The 25,079-nt window shown below is 38.3% G+C and overlaps 1 protein-coding gene across 2 annotated transcripts in view; it reads right to left on the reverse strand.

Annotated features, from left to right (window-relative positions):
- Positions 1–25,079, reverse strand: part of LOC121337695 (sodium bicarbonate cotransporter 3-like) — a 46,626-nt gene that overhangs the window by 18,298 nt on the left and 3,249 nt on the right. The window contains exon 1 of one of the 2 annotated variants that reach the window (XM_041407958.1): positions 2,471–2,634. The exons of the other annotated variant lie outside the window; for it this stretch is intronic. Within the exon in view, the coding sequence (XP_041263892.1) occupies positions 2,471–2,506 (36 nt within the window). The 5' untranslated portion in view covers positions 2,507–2,634. Of the gene's footprint in view, positions 1–2,470; positions 2,635–25,079 lie in introns of those variants that run through there. 2 annotated transcript variants of the gene reach the window in all.

Consider the following 25,079-nt stretch of genomic DNA (forward strand, 5'->3'; position numbering starts at 1 on the left):
ATGCAGCAATACTGTATCATCCGAAGTTGTCAGAGTGATGAAACACTACCAGCTCTAAATCAAGCACATCAACCTAACAGCCAAGGAAAAATCCACCACATATAAATGAGACCTGTCTCATTTTGTCATCGCACAATTTTTAGCTGGCCTTCCCCTCTAAATATATACAGATGAGAGCACAATTAATAATAATTCACAAACAGAACACTTGCCAGGTTTAAAATAGGAAGCATACTGTTGATGGGTTCCCCCTTAGTTGTATCTTCTATGGTCTCCTTTGCACAGGACAGCTGCTTTCCAGAGATTTTTTTTCCCCTAGTATCTTAGCAGAGGGTATTGCTCAAGCACTACAGGAATGACTCTAGCTGAGCTCAATGGCTTTGGTGTCACCACACACCCCCTCTTTTCCCGTGAATTTTACCTGCATGTGTACAACTCCTATTTTACTCAACATTCCTCACATGTAAATGACAGCCCCTCCTAATCAAAGCTACACTCAGAGCCTCCCAGGAAGGTGTGACACTTAAGATTTATTTCAGTAAGACCGTAACTATCACGGAAGAGGTTAGGGATACTTAGATTTTTTTTAGCCTACTAATCCTCTAATTAACTGTTCAGCTTACCTTACTAAATACATCTGACCAATCTGCTTCTAGAAGACTCACAATAAACACAGCAGCTCTACAAACCTTGTTTGGACAAGTATGTCCATAAGATATCAACAGACTGCAGTCGAACTCTCCAGAAGTTTCACTGCACTTCTGATTTTCTGAAACTGTACGTGGAGGGCACTAAAGATGCGTATGTGTGCTACTTTAACACCACAAAACCCAAGTACTTTCAGGAAAAAAGGAGTCCTAAACACACTAATGTTTTGCTTCTTGCACTATCAAAATCTAATGTTTATAAGTAGTTTTATCTCAATTCCAGCAGGCCTTAATCCAGCCAGGGTCACAATGAGCACCACAATGTGCAAGAGAAGCCATGTCCCATCCCAGAAAAACTGAACATGTCTCTGGACAATAAACAATAAAAGTATTTGTATTAATCACAAGAGAAAATTAAAATGCGAGGAAAAGTCAGAAAGAAAAGGAAACATAAAATCAACAAGAGACTAGTCACAATTGTGAATGGCTATCAACCATGGCACACCACAGCAATTCATCAAAATAACTGGATTAGAACAAGCACAAGAAAAAGAGATGGCTTGATTCCTAGCAAGGTGCAAGTGAGTATTTGATTTACAAGTCCGTTTGAATTCAGCCTGAGTATTCTGCAAGCCAGAAAATTCACCACCATGCATGAACTTAGCAAATACTGTCAGCAATCCAACACAAGATATCAATTGCATATCTAATATTATAGTAGCTATTTCACAAAGTTGCATTTTATCACTGCCTCACAGTACTAAATTTCATTCAAAAAAAAAAAAAAACCACAACATATCTCCATTCACTTAAATATGATTAAGTGAATTCCAGAAATTACAGGTAAAAAAAAGCAGAAGTACTATAATGTTTACAACTAGTCACCTCACATCTTTGCCTAGTCTTCTAGGCACATGCATGCTTGATAGAGTTCTGTGCCCAGAGCTGAAAGTAGCACCACAATGAAAACAAAAAATCGAGCACTGCACTACAGAGACCTTGACAAACAAAAGGCCACTACAATCTGATGCACTCAAGCACATCTAAATCAAATTATTTCTTATGCTCACACAAGGGAATAGAACATTTAGCTTTCATACATAAAATAATTCAGGGATCTTTAGTTTCACACCTTAGGAAAATTCCATCCCATAGATTTTAGTTTCCAGTAAACTTGTGAAGTAATAATCCTTGTTACACGCTGCACTGCAGTAACATGACAGTGGTAGTGACAACCCATACAATGGCTAAGAAATAGCCTGTAGCACTAATATTAGAATTCATTGTATAAATTCCCACAAATGGAGTTTTTTTATCTATGCCACTGAGGTCTGAAGAAAATGTTATCTCCACGAACACTTCACCTCAGTTACACAGCTCATTAAGTTCACTTGCTTTTTTTTGTCAAAAAAGAACAATCAGACGGCTATTTTAAGATTCTCTACCAGAAACATCCTGGCTATACTTGCACAGAATCAAGCAAAGCCACAATTGATAACCTTCAAATTAAGAAAGCCTGGCTCAAAATAGTCCAAAAGAAAAAATAACCCAATCCAAAACACTCAACCAATCTCCAAGTCTGTCACAATTGTAAGAGCACATTTTCTTTCTGAATTAAGCTGGTTACTATGTTAAGCAATTCTAACAACACAGCAAATATCTTCCCTAATACAGAAATCTCTACTCAAACTACTACTTCTATCACCAGAACTTTCAAAAATTCCTTCCACAACTAGTGAGTCTAAGGTAGCACACAATTCTGAGCCACTTGCATCAAATCACATTCAAGCCATTATTACATTACACAGCCGCTATTTACATACAGGTTGCATTTTCTTCCCTTGACGAGCTTCTTCCATGCTGATGTGCAGAAGCAGAGAATGCCCTTGTACGAGACCCTGTAATGAACCTCCCCAGAGATCAGAGCCTGCGCATACATGACTGCTTTAGCTGGCTGTGCCTGACACAGATGTACTCCGGGAAATTGCTCCCCAGCCAATCGCTCCCGCTCCACTCGCTCATCTCCCAGGCCACTGATTACGGCTACCACAGGGTCACACAGCAGCAGAATGGGCAAGACGGCATGCCTTCAATTCCAGCTCAGGGAATACCAAAAAAGGAACTGAAACGGAGTTCCACACTTCACATTTTCTGCATCAACAGCTGCTAAGAGCAGCTCCAAGGTAATATTTTTGCTCTGATCCAAGACTTCATTAGCACTACAAAACGCATTTGTACCACAGGTCCCAGAACAGAACAACCCAGAAGTCAAACATCTGCTAAGTGTGTTTATAGCTATATTATAAACTTTTCACCGAATACTCATTCCAATGCAGGTGTTTGGTTGGTTTTTTATTTTTTTTAACATAAGCTATATATTCCTGTTCAGCAAACTAAACCAAGGCTTCCTAAAAAGAAAAATTTTTTTTTTTTTTTATCCTCTCCTTTTGAAAAGGTAAAAAAGCATTGATGTTAGCTGCAATTAATCTCATGGGTCCACCCAGAGTAAGCTGTCTCTGTTTCAGGTATTACGTGAATAGCTGTATTTTTTCCTTCCTTCAGCCACCCTTTGAAAAATGCAACCTCTGTTCAAGCAGATCAAATTCAGAGCTTCATCTTACTCTTTCCCTCTTCATCACTAACATATCCTAATCTCCTTCTCCCATCATCAAGTGCATGGAAAAACTGGCTCTTTAAGGAGTTATCTATAACCTAACCTTTAAGACATGCCACTGCCTTGCTTGTTCCTTTTTCTGCTTTTACTCCCACGTCTTGTTTGATGAGAACTCTAGCAATGAAGCTGGACTGATGCCACCCCAGCCAACAAACAACTTGGACAAAATAGAACAAGTAACATACTGTCCATGAACTTCGTGCAAATACATTGTGCAACTAGGAAGATGGTATTTATCACCTCTCTGTAGAGAAATCAGAAGGCCACATTCAGTTCCTCTCACTGCCTCAGTCCAGAGAATTCTCTAACCATAGGCTAATGAAAGTATTCTCAGACAGTGCTGACAAGAGAGTTTAAAAGTAGTTTGTTTCCACTCTGTAAATAGAAGTTCACTCTAACACACGTATGCATCTTTTAACTTCCAAGCTATTGAAGGCCTCTCTGCTGCCACATGTAAATGGTTACAAACTAAATGATTCATACAGGAAGCACAGAGTTAGACATAAATATCAGATATCCTAACTCTTAGTGATCTCTTCTAAAGTGGGCATCCTAAATCACACCTATTCTTTCCCTAATGCAGAGCACAGATTCACACAGTTCTTCAGCTGCTCAGATGAATACTGAAACAGCTATGCTGAACTGTGTCCTGGTGGCTCTCCCATATTTCAATGAACTGTTCCTTAGCACAAATCCATACTAGAAGTAATTCAATTGCTACAAGTAAAAAATGTTTTTGTTTAGGTTGGGAGTGGGTGTGTGAAGGAAAACAGGCTGTCTATTCCTTAGGGATAGAATAAGAGGGGTGGGAATCACAATTTTTTTTTTTTTTTTAATTTTTATGAGGGGAAAAGTATTTGCTTGGTTTGAATACTTAAAGAAAAAAAAAAAAAAACCTTTCTGAAGCAGCTTATTGAAATTTCTTTATAGTCTGTAGTCAGCCAATGCCTTGTTAACAGTCACTCAGTCTTGGAACGTAACAAACAAACAAAAAAACCACTCACAAGCAAGACAAGCATGTTTTTTTCAAACAGATGGAAGTTTTTGTCTTTTAAGTCCCATACCAAAACACTTTGTGGATAAACGTCTGCTCTTCCCTTAGAGTAAGTACCAGGAAAAAGCTTCCCATCAAATGGAGAACAACAGAGCAACTTCAAACTGCAATTGTCTCAACATGTTTAACTACAGAAGTATTCTAAAACAAACTGTAGGCAAATATATTCAAAATTATCACATCCTTGAACATGTTCAGTGACAACACTGTGAGAACTCAGAGCAGAACTATTTGTACTGGAGCAATATTTTAACCATATGTTTGATGCTGCAAAAATATCTCTATGAAGTGTATGAGGACATTTAATTTAATAAAAGAAACGTAAGTACCTATCATGAAATATACACTTTTTCCTTCAACACTTCCTTCTTCATTTTCACTTTTATACCCCTTCAGATTCCACATATTTGACCTTATCTCAGTCTATAAAAATATATTTTTGAAAGATGGGTCCTAAAGAGTATGTACCACTTACCTAGACCAAAAAAAAAAAAAAAAAAACAAACAAAAACCAAACAAAAAAACCAAACCCAAAAAAAAAAAAAAAACCCCAAAAAAAAAAATCATCTGAGCTCTTACTTCTTTGGAAAAACTTCTCATATTTTCCCAAATGATATGCAATTCTGATCCCAGTCCATTAAGAAGTGGCAGTGAACTGCCTTACTGCAGGGTCTGCAGAGTGTCTAGCAGGCAGAGCTGTGCTTAATCTGCCATTCTGAAATGGCAGGACATTTAAAGTAGCTGCAGTAAGCAGGACTGAGCTCTCAGCAGGATTTACCACATGAGCTCCACAGCCCAGCTGCTATCTGACACAGTCAGATATGAGCACAAGAAAACTGAGTGCTTGCTTGCTTGCAGAACAAGCAAACTGACATACCCACACATGCAGCCCTGTAAACTCTGCATCTATTGTTACTTTAAAACCCTGGTCTTGGGGGGGGGGGGGGGGGGGGGGTTTTTTTTTTTTTTTTTTTTTTTTTTTGGTGCTAAGAGTTGCATCCACAGCCCAAAATCAAGCCTTCCTTTTATGAGCAACTTAGATCAGGAACTTGGGAGTTTATGATTCCCTATGTTTCCCTTCCAACTCAAATGAGTCAATGATACTATGACTATTTTTTCTAACATTGCAGCCCCAAAACACCAACCCAGTGCCACCCTTCTTCAGGCAGCTGAAAGGACAGCATCTACCAAGCCCAAAGCATCTCTCTTTAGGAAATAAAAAAAAGGCAAGAAATAATTATGAGACAACATGACTTCTAAATGAGGCTTTATTTTGGAGAGGGTGAGGGTGGCCCAGGCCATGGGGGTATTTCAGGAGGGAGGGAAGGTGCTAGGGGATTAAGATGATGAAGGGGGTAAGCTGTATGACATGGTCTGAAGTTCATATGTCAAACAACTCTACAGATGGTTTTGTTCAGCTTCTTATCAAAGGGGAACTTACTAACTCATATTAAAAAAAACTTCCTAGGAATTTCTTTTTACAAAGAAATTAACTATAGGGTATTCCTCCAAAGAAACATTACTGCCTTAGCAAGGGAACACAGAAACCTCTGTCAGCAGTGACGCATCATTTAATTAATTAAAACTAGCCAAAAAATCCAAAAGTCTTACTGCCTACAAGTATTTTCCAGAATACAATTTCTATGTAACACCTAGTTCCCAAGACATACACCTGCACAGCATGCTTCAGCTAGCATCGGCACATACACATGGAACAGGGTTTTTCCAAAAAAAGAAGGGAAGAAAAAAGATAGAAGTACTCTGTACAGATACTCTCTGGTGTATTGCCCCAGTAGTGGAGTCTTGGGTATCTCAGCACATTGCAGGACAGCTGTCAGAAGCCACCAGGATGCTGAGAGCAAACACGTGGCAGATCATTAGTTTAAGCCCTCCTGACATTACACAATTGCACATCATTTGGACAGCTGAATACTTAGTCTCTGGAGATCCCACTGAAATTTATAACCTGAACCCTCATTAACAGTAAGATTACTGTGTTCTCTAGTGTACTATTACTACTTGATTAATCACACCACATTCTGATCTAAATGCACTGATGATGCAGAAAAACAAAAGATGTGTAAAGTTTTCCAGGACATGTTCCAGGACTCAAAACCATGCCCTGGTATAGATGGACGAAATTCACATGCTCCAACAGAACCCCAGCAAGATCTTACAGCAGCATGTGTGAGCATGTGGTCAGCATGCAAACACCACTGAGCTAGGCCAGGGAGGGTTGAGTGATTTGATTTCTTGGGGTTTTCAGGAGGTTGGGTTTTTAAACTTTGGGGATGTTTCTGGGGTTTTTTTTGATTTTTGATTTGTTGGTTTTTTTGGTTTTTTTTCCAGGGAGGAGTGAGAGAAGGAATGGTTGGGAGACACAGAGGAATTCAAAGCTGCTCACTTTACAACTGTAACATACTGCCTTCAGCTAAATTCATCTCCAGGCATTTTGGCAGCATTTTTGAGAGATATTCTAGTTTTTCTTTATCCTAAAATATTCTTAGATCGCTGTGCAAGTTCACACGAACTATAAACCAGGGCTGTTTCAACACTATTAAGGCTGCCTAAGCAAGGCCATATGTTTAATTGTTCAACAACCACTTTTACAAATATTCTAAATTATGGAGTGGTTTGGGCTGGAAGGGGACCTTGAAGATCATCAAGTTCCAATCTCCCTGCCGTGGGCAGGAACACCTTCCTCAGAGTTTCTCAGAGCTCCAACCTGGCCTTGAACAGTTCCAGGAATGGGGCATCCACAACTTCTCTGGGAACCCTGCTGCAGTGCCTCACCACTCTCACATCTAATTTAAACCTACTCTCTTTCCATTTGATCCTATTCCCCCTTGCCTTGTCTCTGCTTTCTCTCTTAAATAGTCTTGTCCCATCTTTCCTGTACTGGAAGGCCACAACTAGATCAGTCCAAAGCCTTCCCCTTTTTCCAGGCTGAACAATCAAAGTCTCTCAGCCTTTCCTCATACGTGTGCTCCATCCCTCTGATCAACTTGGTGGCCCCTCCTCTGGATTGACTCCAACAGGTCAGTGTACAAATATTAAACACTCATCCTCTAGATTAATTCCCTAGAATAGATAACATCATTGTGAACAGCTGATGAGTCCAGATATGAAGCAGCATAATAAGAGACAGATAATTTTATCTTGTTTTTATTGACATTATTTAAAGTGCTTGCACAAGAAGATCCTCAGGAGGTAAACAATTTTTGAATGATTATTCGCCTACATGTCATTCCACAGAAAAGCAAAAGACTGAATCTCACAAATTCACATAAATTCAAGGCTTAAATCTTCACCTTCAGCTTTCCCTATGTCTCAAATTCTCTATTCATATAACTGCATCCCTCTCAAATCAAGTGTCTGTATAATAACTTACTAACAACACATGTTTACTCTTATGGTGAACAAAAATTACTACCTACAAATCACAACTTAGTAAGTTATAGTGCTACGGTCAATTTGGAAACTGCTGACACCTGTAAGCGAATAGAAAATGTTCAATTACATAAAAAATGAGGCCAGACTGGCTGCAGTCACTGATATTATGCACTCAGGCTACTACAAAGTGCTGGGCAAGGGAAAGCTGCACAAGCTGCACAAGCTTTTGCAATTTTCCCAATTGCGAAAGCAAAGTTTTCAGAAGAAGTGTAGAGGGGAAAAATCAAAGAAGTTGGTGGTGCCTGCGTGTGGAACAGAAGTTTTTGGTGGTTTTTTGCCTTTGTTTTTTGGGTTTTTTTTTGTTTTGTTTTGTTTTGTTTTTTTGTTTGTGTTTTTTGTTTTGTTTTTTTTGTTTTTTTGTTTTTTTGTTTTTTTAATAAAGACAATGTGTAAAATGAGCCAGGGGACAAAAAAAAAATAATCACCAGCACTGGTGGTTGAGTGGTAGAATTCTTGCCTGCCACACAGGAGGCCAGGGTTCGATTCCCGGCCAATGCAGTCGGTACTTTTAGGGAGGTGATTCCGTGACTCCACTGCACTGTAGACCCCAGCTGGTTCCCAGCACAGGAAAGACGTGGACTTGCCAGAGAGAGTCCAGAGGAAACCCACCAAGATGGGGCAGCCATTAGAAGGATGGAGCACTTTTCCCTGGAGGAAAGGCTGAGATAACGTCTCTTGCACTTCAAATGGAAAGAGACTAGACTCACATTAGATATCAGGAAGAAACTCTTCACTGTCAGGTGGTGAGGCACTGGAAGAAGTTGCCCAGAGAAGTTGTGGCTGTCCACCCCTGAAAACATTTAAGGCCAAGTTGGATGGAGCTCTGAGCAACGTGGTCTAGTTGAAGGTGTCCCTTTCCACACCAGGGATGCTGGAACTAGAAGACTGTGATTTCCAACCCAGATGATTTTTTGATTCAATGATTCTGATTACAGAATGAACATGTCATTAACTTAACATTCACTTCAGGAAACTAAAACTAAATGTCAAATCTTTTTTGAGCTTGTGGAGTGGTTTTTAAGGTTTTATTTGGGTTTTTCAATGGCTTCAGAAGTTGAATCAGCTTATGGGAAAGGAGAAAGGATATAGTGGGAATGACATTTTTCCCTTTCAGAAATCAGGAACTAGTTAGTCCAGCTAGCCCTTACCATGAAGCCATATTTTAAGACACATACTTTCTTGCCAAAATTTCTTCCACTTTCCTCTTGCATTTCTAAAGCACAACAAGCTTAAAAGTCTGAAAAGCCTGAAATAAAGAAATAATAAAGCCTGAGATAAAAACTCTCAGAACTTAGAATTTCTAGGAGTCAGTCCAAGGTCCTTCAGAAGGGCCACTGATGAGACATTTAAAAGGAGTTCCACTTCTGTTTCTTATTTGCCTTGCCTAATATCTTGTAAAGCTATGCAAACAAGCTCTTGCTGTTTTAAAAAAGCAAGCAGTTGATTTTCTGATGTATTAAGGGTAATGGTTTCACTATATCCTACTAGCAGGTTTTGTGAGAAGTCAGTTTAAAAGTAAGGTGTTGATTCTGACACAACTGACTCATACATGCCACGGTACATGGCGCTTATTTTACAGGAAAGGTCAGCTGACAAAATGCAAAGGGAAACTGAGCTAGAGATCTAAAATTAGCCAAAAAAAAAAAAAAAAAAACCTATGCCTTCTGTAGTAATTTCATTTTTTGTCTCATGAACTACAACTACTGATACTGGTTTTATTATTTTATTAGTTTTTGTTTTGTGAATAACCATGTAAAAGACAACACAGCACTTTTAAGAAAGACATATATTTCTCTTGCAAAGAGAAAAAAAAATGCTGTAGGACTCCTACTGTAAATTTATGACTTGAGGGGCTACTTAGTAAGAAAAGTTGACAGTATCCAACACCTGGCAGGCAGAACAGATGCTCTTCATTTGCTTAACACTTAGAATTCTCTACTTCAGAGAGTATTAGCATGGTTTGCATGGGAGTTCTAACCAGCCAAGAACTATTAAACAGGGTGCTCTCTGAAAAGGCATTTTTCATTACTTTAAAATGAACAACAGAAGTTACCCATCTTTCTAATAAAGCCATAGACCACATTTTCATGCACTTTAATCTGTACACTACCATCCAGTAGCAAAAATACATGTTCAAGGAAAGACAATTTATTTGAGACAATAATTTTAAGCAAAATGGGAGCATGTACAACAAAGAACTTACACAGGCTTTTGGCTTTCACATTGACTTCTGGAAGACAGACAATTATCTAGCCTTGCATAAAGTCTACCCATAAAAATTCTGCTGCCATGATTTTATTGTAAGGCAAATTTGAACATGCAGAGTAAACCTACACCAGCCATACTTTTTGCGATGCAACCACAGCAGTTCTGACCAGCCCTAGAACTCTAAAGCTGGCATCAATAAATCAAAAGTCATTGCCCTAGACACAAAGTCTCCTCCTGAACTCTCTGCCTGAACTTGAAACAGCTTTAAAAAATGTCCTTACAAACATAATTGATACCATTAACAGATAAAATAAAATACCAAGCCAAATGCACAGTGAACCAAACATTAAGACAAATACATAAAATATATAATCTAGACTGGAGATCTAAGCAAAAGACCTTATGAATCAAATATGCTACACCCAGTGGCTACAAGAACCTTACCTTAACATTTTTAATTCAGGATCTCACAGCTAGCAGGGAATTTTTAAATGCTGAAAAGAATGCAAGAATTATTCTAGTCAATGGCAATTGTATCTGGCAATTAATTTTCTACACATATGAGATAAGGAGGAAAAAGAGAAAGTAAAGCAAATTGCATTACATTTCTCATTATTTAGAAACCAAGCCTCCAGAACAAGTATTTCTTTCCAATAGTATCAAATTTGTAGAGAAACCACCTACACAGAATCCAATACTTCCTTTTACTGTGGCATATAAAATATGAACAACACAGCTAACAACCCTAGGGATGTGTTATGATATCAAATAAATTTCTGCAATCAGATATCTTAATTACATATGCATTTATACAACTTTAAATGTTCAGCTGGGTTTTTTTTCTGGGAAGGAAGAACATTTTTACGTGGTAGTTTTTGGCAATCAAACACAGCTTTCATCCAAACACAGCTTTCATCATTCCATAATTCCAAAAGACTGCTCCACCTCAAACTGATACAGAAGAGACTTTGAAAAAATAAATATGAGATACATGAGAAAGAACAGTTAAAAGCAGCTTTATTAGAACTGTCTCACCTACTCCCAAAAGCAACACGTAAAGAAATAGTTAAATAGGAAAAATTTGAACATACTTGTCCTCTAGGAACTGCCCATGTTTCTAATGATAAAGTTCTTTTTTCCAGTGTTCCTTCCCTTAAGTCTGGGCACACACAAAGAAATCAACCTATCCACCAAACCATTTGTATTTATTCTCACATTTCTTCACAGAACTGACTCCACAGAAGAAAATCAACTGCCTGTAAACCAGGTTGGAAAAGTATCACCAACTGCACGTTGCAAAAATTTCCCCTGTAGAAAATAAACAGAATCAAACTGGCTTCTACTGCACTCTAACCTTAATCAAATGAGATTGTATCTGAATGACAATAAGACATTCAACTTTGGCAGAAAATGGTACCTTTTAATTGACATCTGAATACACTTTGATATTTGGGGCAGCACAACATCATAGCTTTTGGTTATCTTAACATCAATTTCAGAGCTTTTGTCCGAGAAGTAATTTCTTTAAATAGAAGTAATAATTTCATATCTGATTTTAACAACATTTTGCACACTTAAAAACTGAGGTTTCCAAAAGGACCTGACTTTTCAATTTGCAACACTTTCATCATTGGTTATCAAAATCAACACTAGCAGAAGCATTGTTTGTGGGGGTTTGGTGGTTTTTTTAAAGCATATAAAGCAGAATTATTCAAGCACAATGAGACAAATAAATTACTATTTTAAAATACTTATAACCAGGCCAACTGTCCATTAAAAGCTTTTTGTGCTGATGGCCCTGTACATTGACAGGAACTCAAAGAAAGTGTAAGATGCCCTTTTCTCACTGGAACAGAACAACTATGCCAAAAGGAAGCTCTTCCACTAGAGAAAAACTGAACTGTAGTTCACTTTAGAATTACAACATCCATACCAGAACACTAGGGGGAACCTGAAAGCAGTCTGCTTCAAAAATCTCTTGCACACTCTGATCCTGACGTTGACTTCAAATTTTCATTCATGAATAAGTGATTTAGGTACACAAGGGAAGAGAATCTTTTGCAGACAACTGAGTGTCTGCAAAAGATTCTCTTTAAATGCTTAAACATTTGAAATGCAGTCATACATTGGGAAAAAACCATGGCATTCTGACAGCCTCAGACAGGAAGTTATTGTACAGCCGTACAGAGACCATCCTTCATTCTCTCCATTCCTGCAGTTCTTCCAGTCTTTTTTATTGAAGAAAATTATGAAGGTCCATACTCAAATACCAAGAAAATTATGTTAAACAAAAAGCAGTTGAGAAGGCTGCAATGCCTCTTTACCCATACTGTTTAAAAAATGAAAAAAAGCAGCCTGAAGAAGTTTGCTCTACATATTTGAAGCTTGTTTCTACTTTTGACTCATTCCATAATGGATGCAACTTTTGGATTTTCGGTAACACATGATGAAATGTAATTAGCAACTTACACACATTCATAAACATGCTTGCTCTCCTAAACAGTAGCAGCCTGGGCACATTGCACAACAGGGAACTACACCACAATTCAGACTTTTGGAACCACTGTGTCAGCAGGTTTCACTTCTACTCGTTATTTTGAACATTCAAGATAACCCCACATTTCTAAAAGTCCTTTTAGAAGCATTAGGAAACAAAGATAGGCATGCAGTTTTGAGAGATGTCATTAGCCACATTCACAGGCTAACACTTTATAAGGAGGATGGAGGAAAAGGGTGATAGAAGAGCATTCACTAAAGATTTCCTATAATTACCCATTTTCTTTTTTTTTTTTTAATAATTTTTTTTACCTATACATACTTATTGATACTTTAAGGGAATATTACATTCCATAACTAAGCTTTTCCAAAAACTCCTATATTCCTTCAGTTAACCACTCACTTAGTTAACGGGTGTTACAAACTAACTTGACTGAATTCTTTTCTACTTATGTTACCAATAGAACTGCCAATGCATATTAATAAACCACAAACACTTGCAGTTGGACTCAATGACCTTAAAGGTCTTTTCCAACCTAAATGAGCATATGATTTCTATTATTCTAAAGGAGAGACATCAGTGCTTACACTACTGAGGTGGAAGAACCTTAATATTTTGTATTAATTCTGAAGTATCAACTGAAACACAATCTTTCCAATACTAACCTCTTCACCGAGATTTTATGAACAAACAGCAAAAAAGTCCTCTGTTTAAGTTACTTTTATGGGAAATTTATGAAACCACAGAGGAAAATTTTATCTTTTGTAAATTAGGAATCTACTGAAGGGGCCACTGACAAAAGGATATTACTAATACATGATCCAAGAAGGCATGAATGTAACTCATCCACACTACACTCTCTTGACAATCAGGCACCACTTCTTTGCAAAGAGAAGAGGCCTTGAATTACAAGCATTCTCTATTACAGTAACAGAGATGCACAAAAAAAGTCACTAAGAATTTAAAAACAGAAACCTCACCTAGCCCTTAGCTGCCAAGGAAAACAAATTGCTCAATCCTCAGCTTCTCTGTAGTGCTGTAGGGGTATGCTATAGCACTTTGTAGGATCAAAAGATGACTTGATTGCTCTCAGGTGAGGGTCACAGAATACCATAACAGGACCACATCCAATTATCCAGTTTAAACCAGGTAATTCCAGCTGTTTCATTACATCTAGACTCTGAACAACTTTGATATAAACCACTGTTCTCATAATAAGATCTGTCAAACTAACTGCTACAAGTAAGTTTAACACATGAACTTACATAATTAGTAGAGTTCACTTAACAAAGATCAGTTTCCTCATCACTCATCAGCTGCACCAAGAGCTCTGCTTCTTTTACATGGGCTCACTTAAGAGTGCTGTTGCTTGATTTATAACCAACAATTTTCAGGTTCGGATTGTCTCCGATTTGGACTGATATAGGATTATTGACCTTTTTGTCATATAGAATATAAAGCATGTAACTTGTTTTTAAACTTTTTGTCCCCACCGGTGATGTAAAATTAGGAGACCACTGCTCATCCCTGTCCCAGAGCATGATCACTATGGAAAAATAGGGTTATATTTACAGGTTCCACAATTATGCTGGTACTTCAAACAAAGATGCCTTCTCAGAGCCTAGGGGGTTTAGAAACGCTTTCTTCAGTAACATGAACAGCACATGGCAGAGAAAACCAACAAAATAATGTAGTCACATACAGGGCACATTTACATTTCAGCTTTTATTACTATCTGCCTAGAATTAATACACTGGAAAGCTGCTGTGGGTCTCTGCCTAGAACATAGTTCACTTGGAGCTTAGCAACTCATGCCAAAGTTAAGAGATAGTAGCACAGTAACAAGAGAAAGGGCAATGTTACTACTTAAAAGGAAGTCAGTTCCCAGTTATACATGAAGCAGTATATGAAACAAAAAGGCTGTTGAGTTGCAAATGCCTCCTTCCCACTTTAACCTAGAAGCACTGGTCTACAGCCACCAAGAAAACTTCTCTCATGCTACAGTATAAGTCACTGTCAATCCTGCAGGTATGTAGAGTAAGCACATCAATTTTTCAGTCACAAAGCACATTTTTTTTCCAGAAAACATCCTGTGGGAATGCTTCAACATCACAGACTCACTGCTCACACAGAACAGGACATTCAGTGACAATCCAGTTCCTTTGAGGCTGTCTGTCAATACAGAATCAATTAAGTTGGAAAAAACCTCCAAGCTTATAGAGACTAACCTTTGACCAATCATAAACAGATGAGGTTAAGGATAGAAGCCAGGAAAACCTCACTCTAACAATGAAAAGCACTGGATACCAAATAATAAACCACAATAAAGGGGGAAAAGGAGAACTACAGCCTTGTCAAAAACACCTAGAATGTGTCTCTCCTGCTTGCTGTTACACATTAATTTTCAATGGAACTCTCAAGAGTTACCGTGACCACAGAACCTAGAGAAGGACACTGCCAAACTCTGCTTTGGCCCATTTCACCTCTCACAATAAGCCACTGTCTTGACCATTAATGATTCCTATGTAAGCAAGAAGACATTGAAAGCAGTTCCCAGATTATTCTCCTCTTTTCAATCCAATACTTCAGGAATACCACTGGAGTTTAAAATGTTTATTAAGGATTTGTTATGTTAGATTTGTACTAAAGTATTTTGATGTAGAGCTCTACACAGGAGGCAAGTTCTCCAAATTAAGGTTATGTTCATTCTTTTCTCTAACAATACATAACTTCTTCCATTTAAATTTAGTATACCTTAAAGATAAATATATACACACACAATCTGTTCACCACTAAAGAGCCATTGTCCAGCTTTCATTAAATTGTACAGCATATTGTATACATTCATGGTACTTGGATTTTTTTTTTTTTTTTAGCAACCCTCAAGACAGGAAGGAAATTTTTTTCTGTCTTCACCCAAGAGCCTGTTTTATACCATAGTACAGCTGAAGCTGGAAACAGGTTCCCCATATCCTAAAGTGGCCATAATACATAAATCTGTTTACAGTCTTACTTGCAATTGTTCCTCTGAGCTTGACTACAGCAGTAAGGCAAGCCACAAGACAGAAGAGAACATGCCATCTTGGAGGGAGTATTTCTTTACTCTTCACTAGAAATTCAAGCACATTGTACACTTGTATTTTATTTCCAGAAACAAGCATGCATACAAATACAGATTCCCATTCTGTAACTTCCAGAAGTACTCAACTCCCCAGCCACAGCCCCCTTGGGCTCTCAACAGCTTCCACTGCACCTGACACCTGTACTGCCCATGCCTATCCCCAGCTCTTGCCACCTCTGCAGCCTCTAAAACAAACTTAAACCTCTGTTTGGAAATACTGCCACTATTCTCTAGAAGCCATTTCTGAAAACAGATACACATTTTGGTCACTGGGTGCTGGTGCTCCCAGTGTCATCAAATTTGTCTTCTGGCTACAACCTCCCCCAGCACCTGGAAGTGGACACTTGTAACATTATTCAGAATATGTGCCAGTGGCAATTTCAACTCAACAGTATTCTGCAGCAGTCTCTTAGGAAAACAAGACTACAACTTTAGCGGATTGAAGTTATTATCTAAGCAATGGTCATCAGGCATTACACATTTCTTCCAACAACAGCAAAAGACAAAATATGCCTTTTTTCAGAAAGGTGAAGTTAATTATTTGCTAATACATCAACCCCCAACACAGTTTTCAAAGTGAGACCTACTCTTCCACCCCTCCCCCAGAGAAACTCAGCTACAGAGTTGCTATATGTGGACTGGGAAGTAGACCTGGTTTGAGGACTGCTTTTCACATGCAAATGCTCCCCTTTACATTGCCTCCAGGATCCAGAACTTTATAATCATCAGCCTGGACTACCGCAAATGCAAATACAGTAAATATCCAGTCATACACCAAATCACTGAATGTGACAGGGAGAAATCCATTATCTTATTTAACAAAGCAGCGTATTTCAAGTTATTTCTGTATTAGGACAAGCTAAAATCACATATACCAAACGACTTACAGTAAGTTGTCCCCATCACTGATGAGAAAAGCACACTGAACTTTCTTGTTTGCCTGGCTTTTCAAAATCTTCTCTCAATGCAAAGAATTGCATATATTGCATAATACAGAATACAAGTAGTAGGTATATTCTTTGACCTTGAACATATCAACTTTCTTCAGATCCCTATTTATATTTTGCCCTTCATTTATATCTTTATAGCAAAGACAACTTACTCACGCTCAAGAATGAAAGCCTCACACTAACATTATTTGGCTTCACTCTACAGAATAGAGCCATCTTCTTCCTCAACCATGCCAACAGGCTACCTACCAAGACCATCTGCACTATGCAAAAGTTATAAAGAATTGGAATTTATTTGTGTCCATAAATGGGCTAACTTCACTACATTTAATCACATCAAACAAAACGTTGTTTGACAAATAAGGTTTCCTATCACGTCAAAATAATTTGGTGGACAGCTGTTTCATTTAAAAAGTTAGCATCCTTCCCCTATTTATTTTTCCTCTAACCTGGTGATAAGGTTTTTTAACCTTTTTGTGTGTGTCCTGCTGTAAAGTCTCAAATCTATAATTTTACTTAACTTAAAAGTAAATCTTCATTCAATTGACTTTCAGGGAAAATACTCTCAACTTCTCAATAAACTTATTTTCTTCAGCTGAAGCTCTACCTAAAGTATCTGTGTATAAAGACAAGGCCCAAAAATGTTTATTCTTACAACACACAGAACCATGTACATTTACATATTTCAGTAAAAGCAGTCAAAGTTGATCTAGCAAAATACAATGCACAATATGCTGAAAAAAGCCTTCTGGTTATGTTTCTGAAACATGCAAAGCAATTGCAAGCATTTCATATAGCAACAGCAGTTAAGGCAGGTAATGGATGATGCCAACAAGAAAAAAAAAGGTTGTTTTTTTCTGACATATATCAGCAGTTTGAAAAACTCAAGGATTTCCACAAAAATCAGTTACAATATCTTTAATCAAAGTGCTTGCAATTGCAATCTAAAATTAAAGCTGATTTTGTAAACTTAATTTATAAGCAAAATCATTAGGTATCTGCAATTCAAATTCAAATATTAATTATAAGTATCTGCTTTATCAATTTCCTTTTTGATATCTCTCAATCACACACAAGCACAGCAAAGTTAATAAAAAAAAAAACAAGCTGAAAAAGGAAAGGATCCCTGCTACTCTTGGGTTTTATCACTTCCTTAAATGAGTCATAACAATCATCAGATGCTATCTGTTTGTTTTTATATAAACAGTTTTAAAATTCATGGCTGGTAGGGTGTAGCCATTTGACAAAAAAAAAGAAGAATTTACCACTAACAGGAACACCAACTGTGGCTATTCAGTAAGAGGTTTCTCATTTCCTTTTTCGTACACAAAGTCTGTTTGGAAATATGTTTGACATGTTAAAGAAATGCATGAGCTTACATAATAGTATATCTTCACAATAGTGTTGTACAAGCCAAAGGAAAAAAAAATCTAATAATCAGTAGCCTAAAACAAGCAGTAAGTTTAAATACTATCTTTCCAACAGTTTTTTTTTTTTTTTTCTTTAATAGAAACAAAGAAGCAATAAATCTGGCTGTAGTCTAAATAATGCTACCTTGCTGCTTAGAATGCTAAAGAGCTTGCAATCAGTCCTCTGACTTCACAATTTAGTCAGAGAACCCACAGCATACCCTCTTTTAAACATTCTGGTGAGCAACTAGAAAAGAAGATCCTCTAGTTTTGTACTCACCCTTGTAAGCACCAGCAGCATTATTCAGTTAAAATCCCTCTAAAAAAGAGACAGAGATTAAGAAATTCCTAGAACATAGACTGAAGCCACAGTGTTTCCACCTGTAACAAACTAAGTTTACAGATATTACAAACAAAAAGGAAAAAAAAAAGGTTTTTCAAAAACTGAATAATCCCCAGTATGGTAGAACTGTCTCTGCTCTACATAATGGGTATTCATTAAATGCTGTTAAATATTTCCAGGTAAGGGAAAGAGATACCTATTATTACAGGCACATGATCTGGCAAAACATGAATATGAAAATCTGTTGTGCTTGGTCCCTCCAAGCTGAGAAGCCAAGAAGTTATGCAACATCAGCCAATGCAACAGCACCAGCCAAGAAAAAACTTTTAACGATTATTGTTACTGAATATTTGCCTTGTAGAAATAGCAGTCATTACAAGTTTACAGTACTCAAGTTGTTAAAGTAATACTGACATGATATGCCCATCAGAAACCAGCTGCAGGTAGACCAAAGCATTCACATGAACACACGTATTTTAAATGCATATTGTGAACAGAACTGATGGTAGCGCAATAGTTTCACAATATAAACCTGGGCGCAGCACATCGATCTAACCAGGGCTCAGGCAACACATGGCACAGCAGCTCGCAGCCGAAGTTACAAAAGGCCCAAAATGCCTTTCAAGTTTGTGCAATGTTACAAAGTAAAGTCTCATACCCACCAAAGGAACAGGTACATCAGAGATCCCAGTTCCAAGAGCTGCACAGGGAGGATGTCCCCATCCAGATGCTGGCCTGCCGGAAGCCTGTGCTGTGAATCGCAGTGGCCTCCCTCACCCTATGGGAGGTGTGCTCTCTTTGAGCTGCTGAGCAGGCCAGGTGAAAGAGCTGCAGGAGATCAACACATGGCACAACAGGGAAGATAAGAGGAGGTCCTGGGAGGTCTGCTGTTTGCCAAACAATGAATAAATCAGGCTTATCCAATCCTCAAACTACTGGACTTTCCTGCTTATCCACAGGGACACCAGTGACACCTCCAAAATGCAACTACTGAGCAAATCAAGAGTGACTACTGAGCACTGTGGGCAAGGAAGCCCATGCAGTGTTTCTCAGACTCTCCAGTGAGAAGCAAAAAAAGGCAGATTAGACGCTTCCAGAGAGTCAGTGCATGGCTGTTAGGAGAACTTTTACGCTATGACCACAGAAACCTTTCTTTTCGCTTCTTCTGTGAAAAGAAGTGTGGCAAGAGTGTATTTGCCACCAGGCACAGTAAGTCTGTGAGTATGGCTTTAAACTAGGCATGGTGGAGAAAGGTTGTCACCCTGAGGAGACGTGAACACAAGTCTGGAGGCTCACACACTTCCCTCGTGGAAGAGACCTGTCTGTGAGCCCATCTCAAGCGCTTCTACACAGCATGGGAAGTAACAGGATTCAGTCCATGCACCATTGCAGAGCTATAACCTCATGGGAATTAGAGAGTGATGGTGGGACAGCTCACATGGTTGAGGTACTACAATGAAGGTCAGAGACTCTTTAGGAAAAACAGCCTGGAAAGGTAAGGAACATGGGTTTCAATCTATGCAAAAGGAAGGCTGCAAGACACCTTGCTTTACTTGGAATGAGTGACGAGGCACTGAAGACCCCATAGGTAAGGATCAGGGAACAGTCCAACATGGGCAACTTTGTGTTAAGTGCCTGCTACAGAACTGATTAAGAAGGGGCCGTAGCAAAAGCCTTCACTTGAAAGCTTAAGGAAACGTCAAGATTGCAGACACTCCAAGGCCTAAAACAACTAGTATCTATCTGCTGGTAGAGCATAGGCAAACACAAGCACTCCAGGAATTTTCTTGAATTTGTTGAAAATTACTTGGTGCAAGTCATCAATGACCCAACTAGTGAATATGCTCTGCTGGACCTGTTGCTCACAAACAAGGAAGAAGAAGATGGATGTGAAAGCCAAGAGCAGCCCTGGCTGCAGCAATCATGGAATCATAGAGTTTAAAGTCCTAAGAGAGGAAGACAAATACAGCATACAGCATACAGTGCACAGCCCATTCCATGGTTACAACATGGCACTTCAGGAGAGCAGATTTCACCTTGTCCAGGGATCTGCTTGTAGAATCTCACAGAAGACCACAACGGAGGGTGAAGGCAAAGCCTGAGTACTGGCTGACTTTTAAGGACAACATCCTCAAAGCACAACATGCAGGAATTCAAGCAGGCCTAACAATGGACCAGTGTGAAAGAAAAGGGAACCTGTGGCTGAGCTCAAATGCAAAACAGAATAAATGAAAGGTGGAAGCAGGAGTGGGAGGAATACACAGACATGATCTAACTGTGCAGGGGTGGAGTTAGATAAACCAGAGCTCTGCAGTGGTTGAAAGTAATAATGGAGGCGAAGGGCACTACGAAAGGGAAAAAACACCCTTCTAATTTTTTCATCCAGAAGTGAAGTTATACAGCAGAAACAGAAAATAAATATTTAATAAATAATATTTAATAAATATTAAATACTTAATAAATAATGAATATTTTGCTGGTGTGAATAACAACAAGGTGTTATTCACACCAGCATCTGCTAGCCGTCTTTTACTTAAAAAAGAGAAAGTCTGAAGAATTAAGGCTTCTAAATGCAAACTGGAAATCTGATCAATTAGCAATAAATATGATTTACTAGCTGTATTAGCTTACTCATAACCCTATCTAAAAGAAAGAAATCACATATGCTTCCACTTAGTATGATTTTTGAGATCCAGGACACAGCAGCCTGAATCTCTTGACATAGCAACACCATTTTTGCACTGAGAAGCAGTCACAGTTGAGAAATGGACACCAAACAAGATTCTATTACAACAGCTCTGTGAACAGATTTGCTTTAACCTCTTTCTCTTCTTTGATAACAAAGACATACATGCAAAGCAGGCTGATTAGAGATTCTCTAGCCTTCTGATTATAATATGCTAGTGAAACAATCAGTGTGTTCATGGTGTTCAAAGGCAGCATTTTTTGTGGAAGCAAATTCTTACCTTTTTCTAGTAAGGAATTACTGGCATCACTACCCCTGCCATAACCTAGGCATTCACAATAACTTAGCTGCCTTTTCTTCATCCCAAAATAGATTCCAGTCAAGACACAGCCAGCATATGTTTAGTAGACATTAGTCATGGAAAATGAAAAGGAATCAGCCTAGTGCAAAAATGAGTAAGGGAAAAAAGAAATATTCACTTTACATTTTAGGGAAGCACAGTTTTTTAAGACAGTATTTCCACATACACACTCTAAATACATGCCCCCGTAGCAAAAACATAGTAACTGAAAAAAACAGCCAGGTTTTCATACAAGTCCTCAGTTCACCCCACCTGCAAGCAGATCTCAGCTACCAGACCCTCAGAACTATAGCTGCACTGTAAAAGCAACAGTAGCACAGGGCAGAGTAGGTCAAACAGCACAATTCCAACATACAGGGGATGCTTCTCTGTAATTCCCACTTCCTCTCCACAGTTTCCACCCACATGCCTCATTCACAGGAAGCTCCAGTTTGTTTGAGGCAGACTGCAGACATTCTGTTAAACTGGAGCAACAGTTTGACAACAGGTGCCCAATCCAGAAGCATCTACTTAAGTTTAAAAAAACCTTCAAGCCTGTTTTCAAGTTTAAAATTATTCTGGTATTTCAGGATACTATCTTAGCACTGCTGCCAAGAATGTAAGCCTAGATTCCTTATAGCACAACAACATCATATGAAAAATATCAGTACTCATTCTGTAAAAATTGGAGAAAATTTAAACTTCCAATTAGTGAAATCCAGCCAGCCAACCAACCAACCAACAACTACAAAAACGCTGAGCCACAAGAAATCTCAAAATCTATCACAGTAGGATTCTGGGAAAAAGATGACTCACCTATACCTCAAACACAAAGTATCATGTAGTGAGAGTTCAAATGAAGACTTGAATAAGGTTCTACTCTTCAAGTTGGCAACATGTTAATCTAAACTCATCTTCAAAGCAGAAGACAGAAGAGAGGGGGAAAGGGAAGGTCTAGGTGGTACATTGCTAAGGATATAATGCAGGGGCAGAGTCAAACTCAGAAAAAAACTTCTAGAAAAGAGGATCTTGTATCTTCTGAAGATATAAGATAATACAATGAGTACAGCACTGGGAATGCTTCTGCTAAAATGGGACTTGCTAGAATTAATAAGCCAGGGGTATTTCAAGGTTATGAAGCACTCCAGCATTGCTGAAACAAGACAACTGACGCCAGTATATCCAAACAGGACAACCATTTCATTACACAGATTTGAGTCATTTTAGTTTAAGGGACTGAAGACAGAAAAACAAAAGCTCAAAAATCTGAAAAAACTTAGAGCTAGCAGCCTTTCCTGTGCAGAAGTCACAAGAGCATCCAGACTGTGAGATATCTAACACCACTATGGATCAATATTCCAAAAAGCTACTTCAGGCAACACAAGGCGTACAAAGGCTACAAAACTCTACTCTTGTGACACTGGACAATTTACAGAGACAACTGTAATTCCCACAAAGAACAGGAATTCACTTTTTTCTCCACATTTATGAAAATAGAATAGCCTTCCTGCTGTACAGTCCTGGCACTGTTCCTGGAAGAATAAAATATTTCATCTTCTCTGCAGGTAAGAAATTAATAAAAAATTGTAAGCCATCCTCTAAAGACAAAATTACTGAAAACACTTTATGAAACAAAGTTTTCCAAACTTAGGTAAATAGACAGGCTGCTACATAACTTAAATGGCTCCACCTACTGGTTAAAATGTACATTTTATAAGTTATGACACTAGCGTAGAGAATTTAATTCCCAGTGAAACAAGGAACTCGAAGGTGCCATACACGAACACAAGTCTCTTAGACAGATAATCCCTTCCAATAGCTGTTGAGATATGCCAGCAAGGTAGATTTGAGATTTGGGCCATTTCAAACACATGTTGGTCTTTTTTAAAAATAATGTAATACTTTCAGCTACTGGTAATTTTGCAAATGTTAATTTAGAAGTGCAAATATTTAGGAATAATGCAAGATGAACTGTAAAATAATCAAAATTCTCATTTTACCATTCAGATATTTTCTGATCTACAGCTAAGTAATAGTTGGTGCTCATCTCTGCATCCTTACTTACAAAACACTCAGTTGAATTTCAGTATTCATAGCACTATTTCAAAACATTAGCTGGGCATCTATCTTCATTTTGGCAAAAAACATCTGGTGTGTTCCTAAACTTTATCATTCCAGAATGTGCTACACCAAAACCATGACAATATTCATTGCAGACCTTCTCCAGCCAAGTTTGAGTATACTCAAAGTATACTCTGGGGTGTTTTTTTTAATCTAATAATAGTTATAGAGCAGTTCTGTTTACTAAGTATTACTACTGCTTCAAGGTCCTGTGCAGCAGATACCCTTGTGTAATGAGCATCAATATTCAAAGGCCCACAACGAATTTGGTAACATGTCAAAAGTCACCTGCAGAGGCAGATAAATGACATGGATATAAACCAAAAACTACTCTTGGTACACCCCTAGCTTATTCTGGACAGAAAATAGAACTACTACAATGAAAGTACTCAAATAACACAACAAGTTTTTGACAGCCATGGTAACTTTTCAAGAACTCAGAAGGACTGCCAGACATACACTTAAAAGCTTACAGAGGGCCACAGCACAGTCCAAGCCCTACGAGGTACACACCGTACCCAAACAGCACAACAGAGAAAAGCAGCTTGTCTCTCCAAAGTCATGGCTTCAAGTCTGCAAGGCTGGCAAGCCAGTACAATTCTCTCTGATCAGGGCTCTTTAGCTAGGGCACTGCCACACAGCTATAACAGTATTACTTGAACTTGTGCAGAGCATTTGTTCAGCCAGATGCCACAAACCTGTGGGGGAGGAGAGTTTCCTGCACAGCCCTCAATTATGCAGTACAAACATACCCTCAGTTACCCTTGTCCAGCCATAAAGGCAAAGCAGCAGTCTGAGCTCACTATGTTAGTAGGAAAAAAAAATTGTATGCAGAGACCTGTCGTTGGACTTCACATCACAGAAGCCCCTTATGTCATCTTATGTTGAATAAGATGACAGCAGAGGACAGTGACTGCAACCCACCTGATAATGTGCAAGCACATCATCTGTTAAAAAAATTTAAAAAGATGTAGCCAACCACATAGCCACTTCAGAAAAAGCACTGTGACACTAATGCGCTCTTCAGTGAGATAAGGCAGACCACAGTACTTCACTGGTTTGATTAGGAAAGCCAGAAGGAGAACCCTGGAAACATGCCCCTCTCCAACAGAGCCACTTTCAGTTCTATCATCATCTACAGTGGAATTAATGATAAAAACAGCTGTGTTTCAGTGAAAGAAGACACAAACAAACCCATTACTTAACTATACTGCATGGTCTACAGTCTTGTGAATATCTTCATATACATGAAGTAGTATCAAAACTAACAGAAAAAAGTTTCAATCTACTTTAAGAAAACAAAGTATTTTGAAAATATTACCTGCAAAACATCTAGAGACAGAACTGCACTACACATTCACTTAAATGCTACTTACAGCTGTTGCAAAGAAGCCCACCAATTACAGTAATGAACACCATAATGACAAAAGCTAGAGCTAAGATCACTCATATGTAGTATCAAGCATTTTTAATATCATAACTGTAACTGTCAAACTCACCACTGTATAGAAAACAAACTACCACGTCCCACCCCTATTTTGAAAAACCCAACAAGAATTACCATAAGTAGCTGTTG

The sequence above is a fragment of the Onychostruthus taczanowskii genome, unplaced genomic scaffold (assembly GCF_017590055.1).
Source record: "Onychostruthus taczanowskii isolate IOZ18803 unplaced genomic scaffold, ASM1759005v1 scaffold28, whole genome shotgun sequence".
In the NCBI taxonomy this organism is placed as follows: domain Eukaryota; kingdom Metazoa; phylum Chordata; class Aves; order Passeriformes; family Passeridae; genus Onychostruthus; species Onychostruthus taczanowskii.